Source organism: Carassius auratus, chromosome 17, assembly GCF_003368295.1.
Source record: "Carassius auratus strain Wakin chromosome 17, ASM336829v1, whole genome shotgun sequence".
NCBI lineage: Eukaryota > Metazoa > Chordata > Actinopteri > Cypriniformes > Cyprinidae > Carassius > Carassius auratus.
In genome coordinates, this window is record NC_039259.1 from 15,261,940 (window position 1) to 15,272,371 (window position 10,432).

Sequence of the window (10,432 nt, forward strand, 5' to 3'; positions counted from 1 at the left end):
CTGTTCTGGTGGGAAAATATCCACATCTGAGATTTGTACATGGAAATGGACATTATTATAATATGCTCATAATTGCAATGAGTTCTTATTTTCATTATAATGAAAGCTTACTTGTTGCCAAAATGATTGTTGTTTTTAATCATCTATAAATAACATGAACTGTATGTCAGTAAATGAATAAAGAACATAAATTATAATAATATAATAGGTATGTGTTATCAATTTAAAGGGTAAACAAGTAGGAGACAATGATGTTTCTCAGGTCAGTAAAACTACATTAAATGTGGACATCATTTATCTCAGATGCTCTGCTAGTCGGCGTACTACTGCTGCTGCAACTCTTCTGTAAGCCTCGGCCTGCAAAACAGGCAAATATGCATGAATATATTAGAAAATTAATATAATTATTTCATATCAGTTCTATAAATGTTTGTTAAAAATCAGAAACTCTGATTGATTAGTCTCTTAGTGGATTATCTGTAAACATCCTTTATGTGAAACATCTTATTCAGGTCAGTACTAAATAAACAAAAACATGCATTTTGTATGTTCCCTCTTGTTTTGGTAAAATAATTAACATTTTGCAGATTCTGCAAGGTGTATGTAAACTTCTGACTTCAACTGTATATTATATACAATAAATATGCCATTTTTGCATTTCAATTTTGTCATTTATCAATGCATGTTACCAAAATGTAGTGTACCAAATGTATGCACCCAAAGATCATGAAAGGCTTACAGTAAGTAACTAATGGAAAACAATAAAAGGAAGACAGGAATCTAACATGATTCACTTACTTCTGGACTATCAGGGGATGACACAACCACGGGCTGCCCCTTGTCCGATGTTTCTCTTATGTTGAGATGAAGAGGAATGTCTCCTGGAGTGAGAGAAGAAAACCTTGTGTCCTCATAGATTGGCCAATCCACATGAATCAAATCTAGCTACATGCGATTTGACCTCATAATATGCATTACATTTGATCAATTTCAAGTTGTTGTTTTTTTATGTGCTTAAATGCTAAAAGAGTCAGTCATCATGTAATACTTCATACAGAATAGCTTTACCAAGCATCTCAACACCAAGGGTCTGAGCCAGCTCTTTAGCCCCATCTGAGCCAAAAATGTGTGTTTGATGATTGCACTTGGGACACTGGAAAACACTCATGTTCTGAACCAGACCCAGAACCTAAATGCACAGAGCACATCCTTAAACATAATTTTAATTGAAAAAAAAAAAATCTGGTATTTTCTGTCGGAAGTAACGGTCATATAATTAACACAAAATATAAACTAAATGCCATTTATATTGCTTCAATATAGGTCTCTATCAGCACGAACCCAGCCTGCTTAAACTCTATTACTTTCCACTATAATTTAATGACAAGTTGGAGCTGAAGTGCTCTTAAATACAAAAGCAAATCCTTTACCGGAACGTTAACCTTTCTGAACATCTCGGCACCTCTTCGTGCATCTAGCAAGGCGATGTCTTGAGGCGTAGACACGATTACAGCACCTGAAAGCAGAAATTATACAACTAAGCTTGATGTTTGGTGTATAAACCAGTCAAAATGTACTTGCATTATGTTTAAGAGCAGGTAAATAAAATGAATGTTCTGAATACTAGACAACATTAATGCATCCAATTCTCCCAGCTGATACAAGCACTGACAATCTGAAATGGAAAAATCCATTGCGCCGTGTTGTGACTGACATTAGGTAGAATGCTTCTTTCAGATTGTAAACGATGCCAAAAAGAGGCATACAGACCATAAATCAGCTGTAACATTTGTTTGTTTACCTGCTATAGGAATATTCTGGGTAATAGACAATTGGACATCTCCAGTTCCAGGAGGCATATCAATCACAAGGTAATCTAGATTCCCCCAATCTACCTGCATGGAAAAAGTCATTATAGTAGTGAAAGGAACAACAATGTTGAGTAAATTGGATGATTTTTTTAGACTGCAGAAAATGACACAATTTAACATGAAACCAGGGTAGAGGATATAATTCTTGCACAATCATTCAAAATGTGCCAATGGATGGAAATTGAACTGTACTGAAGAAAATCACATCAACTTGTGCTGGATGAGGACAGCGGAGAAAAAAATAGTTATTTGACAAAATCCTATTAGCTAGCTACAGCAATTTCCAAATCCAAATTGCACACCTGTCTTATGAGTTTCTCAATAGCTGACATCACCATCAGACCCCTCCACACAATAGGTGCAACCTCTTCAACCAGAAAGCCCATTGACATACTGCAGAAGACGGAGAAGCAAGAAGTAAAACCTTAAACATTTTATTAAAAATAAAAAAATAAAAAAAACATTCAAAAGTTTGAGGTCTGTGAGATTAAAAAATAATAATAATTTAATACTTCTATTTTTCTGTTTTCAACAAACATAATAATAAGAAATGTTTCTTGAGCAGAAAATCAGCATATTATAGTGATTTCTGAAGGACACTGAAGACGGGAGTAATGATGCTGAACATTATTTACAATTTAAATTACATTTTTACTGTAATTTTGATCAAATAAACAACCTTTTGAACAGCAGTCGATATAAATAACACTTCTGCACTAGAACTATAAATCAGTCATGTACTTACCAAGGAATTCCAAAATTCACAAGTGGCCTCATTAAGTTCTCTGAATATAAAGAAAATAGGATCAGATGACAAACTAATTTTTGAAATAAAACAAAATATATTTTATTTACAAAGCAAACGTGGACACAAAACTCACTGTCTGTTAATTCGGGGTTTCCTTTTAGGTTCATTAACTTTGGAATGGAGGGGCCATATACGTCAGCATCTAGAAGACCCACCGATTTACTCTACATGCAACAGTGGTAAGAAAAAAATATTACTGAAGGCAAATCATCTAATAAAAAGTTAAATGATTCAGTGGTTTCAATACAGTGTCTGAGATAGGGTTATCTGAATGTCACCTGATCGTTAGCCATAAGTCCAAGGGCAAGATTCACTGTGAAGACATTAAACGAAATGAGCTTTTCAGAGAAATGCTGGTAGCTGATTAAAGAGTCAAACAAACAGATTGGAAATTATTGTGGCATGAAACACACAAAGGTCACTGAACCCAAAAGACAACCGACCTGCTGTTGTGGACTTTCCCACCCCTCCTTTCCCCGATGCAACAACAAGGACCTCTTTGACTCCAGCTATGGGCTTCTGTTTTGGCAAACCTCGTGCCATGTGCTGCCTCTGTCTCTCCTGCAGAGCTCGTTCACCAACTCCTGAAGTCTAAACAGAGAAAAAGTGGGAGAATATGTGTCTGTACTGTCGTTGGGTTTATGCATCTATAACGTTGCACCATTAATAATTAGGGCATCTGTAATCAAAAGTTGAGTTTTACGTACCTTGAAGCGGATTTCATGTCTATTTTGAGGTGCAGAAACAAATCTGCTAGCCACACGTGGTGTGCCTATAATGTTTGAGGACAATGTATATATTTGCAAAAACCTTTTGTAGCTGTCGTGTAATTTAACCATCTTATAAAGCTCCCAGAGACGAGATTTCGGACAATGTCACGAACAAAACAAAGACAGAGATGACGCTGTGGTTTCCATGTGACACTCGTCTCTATTGGTTTAGTACTTCGTTACGTTTTTAAATAAATCATATAATATGTCACAAATACAGTGGGCGTTTTTAAAACAAAAATACAGATGGCATGCGCTGGCGTGAGTCGCATCGGACTGTCGACTGTTGATGACGTATATTGTTTGGATTCTCACGCGGAAGCTGATCCCCCGTATCCATAACCAATAAACTCGCGAGGTCAATTCAAAATAAACTTATTTTATTTATGTTACCTCGGAATTAAGTTGATCACTGTCATTGTAATCGGACAATTTGTAATTGTAATTAAAGCGCGAGTGATTCTGCAGCAGCGTCTGCATGCTCGACTGCAGGTCAAACCTCCAGATGCTGAGAGTGAGGCTGAATGGGTTGAGATATCGGGAAAATATTTAAATAATTAACCACAATTCTAGTTTTTGTCGAATTAATGACCTATCTAATTTTATTCTAATTGTTCAGATTAATAGGGGAATTTTTATCTACATCTGCTTTTTGAAAAGTTCAACTGAAGATATAATCCTTAAAATGGGTATGCATTGCCCCTGTCTCACATTTGCAATAAAACATACATACATGCATTAATTCTGAGATGTAATGTACACTGTATTCAATGTACACCTGTTTTCTCACTCAGAAACCCAAAAAGAAAACCAAAAGGCAAAGGGATGCAGTTCAATGGCAACATTGGGAAAGATTAAGGCTTGAAACTCTATGACAGCTTTGTGTCTCATTGTCAAAGTGAACTCTCAGCCTGCAAAAACAGTGACACTGTTTCAGAGCTCAAACATGGAACATATGGGAACAGACAAGTCCTGAAGCTGGATACAAACGGACCTTTACTCATCTAATAGAGTTTTAAGAATTATATCATTTTTGATTGTAGATCAGTAATATATGGACATTGATCTATACAGATCATTCAGAAACATGAAATCTATCTATCTATCTTTTACTTGATTATTTAATAATAATGTAAAGCTTTTATATTAAAGGGATACTCCACCCCAAAATGAAAATTTTGTCATTAATCACTTCGCCCCATGTCATTCCAACCCTGTAAAAGCTTTGTTCATCTTCAGAACACAATTTAAGATAATTTGGATGAAAACTGGGAGGTTTGAGACTGTCCCATAGACTGCCAAGTAAATAGAGTGTCAAGGTCCAGAAAATTGAAAAGCATTGTCAGAATAATCCATCTGCCATCAGTGGTTTAACCATACTATTATAAAGCCATGACAATACTTTTTGTATGCGAATAAAACAAAAATAACGAGGAAATGCAGAATGCGGTGATATGGAGAGACACAGAGGAGACTGTTGACAAAGGAATTGTTGAATTAAGTAGTTATTTTTTGTTTATTCACGTATTCTCGTCGCTTTATAACGTTACGGTTGAACCACTGATGACAGATGGACTATTCTGACGATGCTTTTCACTTTTCTGGACCTTGGCAGTGTATTTTACTTGGCAATTAACTTAATGGGACAGTCTCAAGCCTCCCGGTTTTCATCCAAAATATTTTAAATTGTGTTCCGAAGATGAACAAAGTTTTACGGGTTGGGAACAACAGGGGGGGTAAGTGATTATTAAACGGCAACATGTTCATTTTGGGGTGGAGTATCCCTTTAAGCTTTCAGAGCTGATCTGGGAATGCCACGCACCGGAGTCACTGTGGCCGCATGTCCTTCTCCTGTCCAGCAGGTGACAGTAAAGTGCAGACATTTCCAATATCTCCCAAACCAACAATCCACAACAGTTTATGGACATGCACAACAAACATGCGCTGGAAAGCATTAGGATCGTTGTCTTGATGAGCAAGGTTAAATCCTGTGATGATTAATTGTTTATTAATTAAACTCTGCGACTGAAGAAACTGTCTTTATAGTGGATTCGCTAACGTTACTTTGATAATGACTCATTGTCTTCAAGAAAGCTGCTAATGGACGGCAGACAGAAGGACTGTTACACACAAAGCCCAGACACCCCAGCTGTAAGACATCGAAAAACATGCACGACAAACGAGGGGATTGAGGGCTTTTCCCAGCCTTCTAGGGAGACTTCTAATGGGGCGAGTAAAAGGATCCCCAAACGAGGAGGACAGCTCAGTTCTCCCTCCAGAGGTGACCATGTGCCCGTTTATACTCTGGTTCTGGTGCTTGTGCTCTCTGTATGTACACGCTTTTACAAAATCACTGAGCCTCCACATGTATGGTGAGTATTAGATGTGTAAAATTGTGATTGTAAATCTACTTTCAATGCACGATCAGTGAACACTATGGACCATTTGCAGTTGGGACGAGACTCATTTCGGAAAAATGGGAAGCTATTACATTAACCGCACCTTCTTCTTTGATGTGCATCCACCCCTTGGAAAGGTAAGGGTTTCAGACCCCTTCTAGTTGTAAGATAATGTGAATTATCTTATTAATGCTTCTACACTCCTCACTCAGATGCTGATTGGCCTCGCTGGATACCTGACAGGCTATGATGGGACCTTTCCCTTCATAAAACCAGGGGACAAATATGAGCACCACAACTACTGGGGGATGAGAGCAGTAAATCCCAATTCAGTTTATGAATATCCTAACGTTTTTTTTTCCCAAAATGTTTATTTTTCAATTAGTTTTACATCAAATTTCATATTATGATTGAAATATAGCTTTTGCTTATTAAAGCGGTAGTTCACTTCCGGAACAGAAATGTACATATAATGTACACACCTCCTATGTCTTTCTTTCTTCAGTCGTAAAGAAATAGTTTTTTGAGGAATACGTTTCAGGATTTCTCACCGTATAATGGACTTCTATGGTGCCCCATGTATGAACTTCCAAAATGTAGTTTAAATGCAGCTTCAAAATGATCCCAGCTGAGAAAAGGGGTATTTTACGAAAAAAGGTAACACCGTGATGTAGGATGATTTTGAAGTTAGAGGAGAAATTGAGATGGGAGTTTTTAGACATAACCCTACTGCCATGAACCGGGAAAAAAGTTCACGCAGAGCTAGATGAGTGTTTGAGGTTAAAAAATAGAAATGTTTTTGGAAAATATCAGTTCGTTTTGCTAGAGAAGACCCTTCTTCCTCGACTGGGATTATTTAGAACACTTTGATACTGCATTTAAACTGAATTTTGGAAAAAATGTTTTCCTCAAAAAACATAATTTCTTTACGACTGAAGAAAGAAAGACAGGAGCACATTATCTTAAATGTTTTGTTCTGGAAGTTAACTGCTAGAAAACAGTTATTTTAAATTGCAATAATGTACCCAAATATGACTGTTTTACTGTATTTTGATCGATCAAATGCAGCATACGAGACTATATATATATTATTTTTTATTATTGTTAAATTATATTACGTTATCATGGACATCATGAAATGTAAAATGTAAATTTCCTTTTTATTAAACCATGCAAAATCGTAGCTGCAAGATTAAAAATGCAAATCTATATTTTGGAAGTTGTATTTGAAATATGCTTGGAGGTCCAAAAGTTATTCTGATTATGTATATGTATGATACCTCTTTGTTTTATTTATTTACTTATTTATTTGAGTAAAATTAAGAATTGTACTTTCCAAGAAATTGCCGTTAGCTTTTACTTCCATTGCTGATGTATTATTCTTCAAATGTGCGCTTCAATCCCTGTGATGAATTTGTGTTTAGTTCTGTGCAGCTCTCGGTTCCTGTCTTCCTCCTTTTTCCTTCCTCATTGTCCTGGAGCTGTCTCAATCTACACCAGCAGCGCTCATCGCAGCCTCTCTGCTGATCTTTGGTGAGTGTGGAAGTGATCATCGACACAGAGCTGGCCTGTATTGAGTGGGGCATTACGATGATGATCGAAATCTAAATCCACTGATCCATTTTACGACAGACACTGGCTGTATCACCCTCTCTCAGTACATTCTTCTGGATCCCATTCTCATGTTTTTCATCATGGGCTCTGTTCTCTGCATGGTCAGATTCAACACACACAGACTCAGGTAGAGCTATCTGAAGCCGTTCTCTATGAAGCTTTACTGGTCGAGTTTATGTACCTAATGTAGAGCACATTTTCTTTCTTGTCTCTAGGCCTTTCAGCTTCTCCTGGTGGTTCTGGCTGCTTCTGACGGGGGTCTGCCTCTCCGGCTCTCTGGGAGTAAAGTTTGTTGGGCTGTTTGTCATCCTCTTGGTGGGAATTAACACAGTATTTGATCTGTGGAGGCTGCTTGGGGACCTCAGCTTGTCTTTGGTATGAATAAGAACCAGTTAAAGACTTTGAACCATATCTCTTCTGTTTAACAAGGCTGCTTTTATTTGATCAGAATACAGTTCAAAGTGATCGGTTTAACTCACCATGCTGAGAAGAAAAATTGTACGGATTTCAAACTTCTAAACATTATTGCATGTTGTGATTGACACTATTTTCCCGTTTTCACCAGCTGGATTTTGGGAAGCACTTATTCGCTCGAGTTTTCGGGTTGATAATGCTCCCATTGTTCCTGTACACTACAATATTTGCTGTTCACTTTATCATCTTAAACAGAAGGTACGTCTGAGCCGATATTAATATTCTGTTCTATTATTAAAGCAGATCATCGGTCACTGATACAATAAAATAATGCTAAAGCTTTGTTCTTTTCGATACACAGCGGTCCTGGGGATGGTTTCTTCAGCTCTGCTTTTCAGTCTCGCTTGATTGGAAACAATCTGCACAACGCCTCCATGCCAGAGTGTAAGAACAACTTGAGCTCAAGATTTGACATTTTTACTGCTTCGGTTTCTTTTTTAACAAGAATGGTGAAAAAATTTGATTTTCTGACTTTATCCTGGCTTGTACCCCTCCCTCCACACAGATCTGGCCTATGGCTCGGTCATAACTGTGGAAGAATCTGCGAATGCAGGAGGGTATCTGCACTCGCACTGGCATCTCTACCCAGAAGGTGTTGGAGCTCCCCAGCAGCAGGTCACTTCACCTTTGTTTACTCTTTACAGACAGTTTGACAGCAGCACTGCAGTAACATTTCCGGAAGGTTTCGAGATGAAAAACCGATCAGTAATTCTTAATTTGGTTCAGAATTTCTAATAAACACTCTACTGTTAAAACGTTTGGAGTAAGTAAGAAAATGAATGAGAAATCATCTTGCTGTGTAAATCTATTTTGCATCTTACCTCATGTAGGTTACAGCCTATTTGCACAAAGATTATAACAACCTATGGTTGGTCAAGAGACCTGACAACTCTGACGGTGAGTTCTTGTGCATGTTTGCATCATATTTCTCGAGAAACACTGCACAAGAATCAATATCTCCTGTTCCCTTCTGAGATCTCACAGGGCCACCAGAACTGGTCCGACATGGTGACATCATTAGACTGGAACACAAAGAGTACGTACAAGGTCTTTGGGGAAAGTAACATAGTCATGGCCTAAACAATGATATGAACTGTTAGTTTAAAGCAGTGCACGCCTGATTTTCTTCATCAGAACTACAAGAAATCTTCATAGTCATTTCCATGAAGCTCCACTGACCAAAAAACACCTGCAGGTCACAGGTTACGGCATTGTGAGTATTACCCCTTGTATTATAATGTTTTAGCATTACTTTTGCATTATCAATTGATTAGGAGGGTTTGTGTTCTATCGGCTTAATAGATTCAGCTTTGTTTTTATTTTCTGATTGGATCATTGCAAGCAAAAAGATGACCTTCTAGTTGACATCAAACAAAATCTCCAAATAAATATTAATCATTTTCATAAGTTCCAATAGAGTAGCATTACAAATTTTAAACCAGAATGGCTTTTCGTTTCAGAATGGAAGCGGAGATGTCAATGACTTGTGGCAGGTGGAGGTGTGTGGAGGGAAGAAAGGAGATCTGGTGAAGGTGTTGCGTAGTAAAGTGCGTTTTCTCCATCGCTCTACAGGCTGCGTGCTTTGCTCCTCTGGAAAGACTCTTCCCAAGTGGTGAGAGCGTTCATTCAGCAGAAACCTTAGATGGGGTCTGTAGTGCATAACACACAGAAAACCATTTCAACTGGACTTTACTCTTCTACAGGGGATGGGAGCAAGTGGAGGTCACGTGTAGCCCATATGTCAAGGAGACGCCCAACACACAGTGGAACATTGAGGATCACATCAACCCTAAACGTATGTTCATAAAATAGACAGAAATGTGCCATCGGATGGGTTTTACTTTGCTCTTCATGTAACATCTTTTTACGTCTACAGTGCCCAACATCAGTCTTTCAGTGCTCAAACCAACTTTCCTGGAGGTCCTCTGGGAGTCTCATATTGTGATGATCAGGGTAAGATAAGCTCACCCTAAAGAAAAATCTGCCTTTTAAAATGTTGATTTTGCTTCAGAATGGATCATGAATTCAAGTATATGGGTTTAAGTTTAGTGAACCTTGTATTTTTGTTCAGGGAAACAGTGGTTTAAAGCCCAAAGACAACGAGATGAACTCTAAACCCTGGCACTGGCCAATCAACTATCAGGTAGAATATCTAAAAAGATTTTTTAGTTATTTATTTTTATTTTTTAAAGTGATATTTCATTATTATTATAATTAATTAATCATTTTTTAATAAGCTTTACTTTTATATTTTATTTTAGTAATTTGTGTGCCATTTTTATGCTTTTTTTATATTTGTCTCATTTTTATTTCAGTTTATATTACAGTTCAACATTTCAGTTTTTATTTATATTGAAAATTTCTAATGAAAATGTTTTTTATTAATAGTTTTTATTCGCTTTAGTAAAAGTTTATTTAAAACGAACAAAACTGTTTTGAGGAGCCACATCTACTGAAGTCCTATCTCATTATAATTCATTATTCATAATAGGGATT

At 37.1% G+C, this 10,432-nt stretch overlaps 2 protein-coding genes across 2 annotated transcripts in view; one reads left to right on the forward strand and one right to left on the reverse strand.

Moving 5' to 3' along the window:
• Positions 1–258: 258 nt before the first annotated feature.
• Positions 259–3,726, reverse strand: LOC113117369 (iron-sulfur protein NUBPL-like). The gene is made up of 11 exons (XM_026285993.1): positions 3,387–3,726; positions 3,123–3,270; positions 2,958–2,992; positions 2,753–2,843; positions 2,617–2,656; positions 2,174–2,264; positions 1,802–1,895; positions 1,431–1,516; positions 1,069–1,189; positions 799–881; positions 259–357 (listed from the first exon to the last, which is right to left on the reverse strand). Exons 1-11 carry the CDS (start codon positions 3,516–3,518, stop codon positions 295–297), a joined length of 984 nt encoding a protein of 327 aa, XP_026141778.1. The 5' UTR covers positions 3,519–3,726; the 3' UTR covers positions 259–294.
• A 1,541-nt stretch (positions 3,727–5,267) lies between these two features.
• Positions 5,268–10,432, forward strand: part of LOC113117863 (protein O-mannosyl-transferase 2-like) — a 5,712-nt gene continuing 547 nt past the window's right edge. The window contains exons 1-16 of the mRNA XM_026286787.1: positions 5,268–5,821; positions 5,901–5,985; positions 6,061–6,165; positions 7,273–7,381; positions 7,481–7,589; positions 7,678–7,837; positions 8,028–8,134; positions 8,238–8,320; positions 8,442–8,551; positions 8,767–8,833; positions 8,912–8,972; positions 9,071–9,149; positions 9,397–9,548; positions 9,640–9,731; positions 9,813–9,889; positions 10,008–10,129. Coding sequence (XP_026142572.1) covers positions 5,550–5,821; positions 5,901–5,985; positions 6,061–6,165; positions 7,273–7,381; positions 7,481–7,589; positions 7,678–7,837; positions 8,028–8,134; positions 8,238–8,320; positions 8,442–8,551; positions 8,767–8,833; positions 8,912–8,972; positions 9,071–9,149; positions 9,397–9,548; positions 9,640–9,731; positions 9,813–9,889; positions 10,008–10,129 — 1,790 coding nt within the window. The 5' untranslated portion in view covers positions 5,268–5,549. The remainder of the gene's footprint in view (positions 5,822–5,900; positions 5,986–6,060; positions 6,166–7,272; positions 7,382–7,480; positions 7,590–7,677; positions 7,838–8,027; positions 8,135–8,237; positions 8,321–8,441; positions 8,552–8,766; positions 8,834–8,911; positions 8,973–9,070; positions 9,150–9,396; positions 9,549–9,639; positions 9,732–9,812; positions 9,890–10,007; positions 10,130–10,432) is intronic.

Bases quoted from the DNA above. Each gene is read 5' to 3' on its own strand.
- LOC113117369 (XM_026285993.1), bottom strand. From the start codon at position 3,518: ATGGTTAAATTACACGACAGCTACAAAAGGTTTTTGCAAATATATACA. The intron at 2,844-2,957 runs GTGACATTCAGA...TGTTGCATGTAG, and splicing joins GACTTATGGCTAACGATCAG to AGTAAATCGGTGGGTCTTCT. The intron at 2,265-2,616 runs GTAAGTACATGA...CGTCTTCTGCAG, and splicing joins GTGAATTTTGGAATTCCTTG to TATGTCAATGGGCTTTCTGG.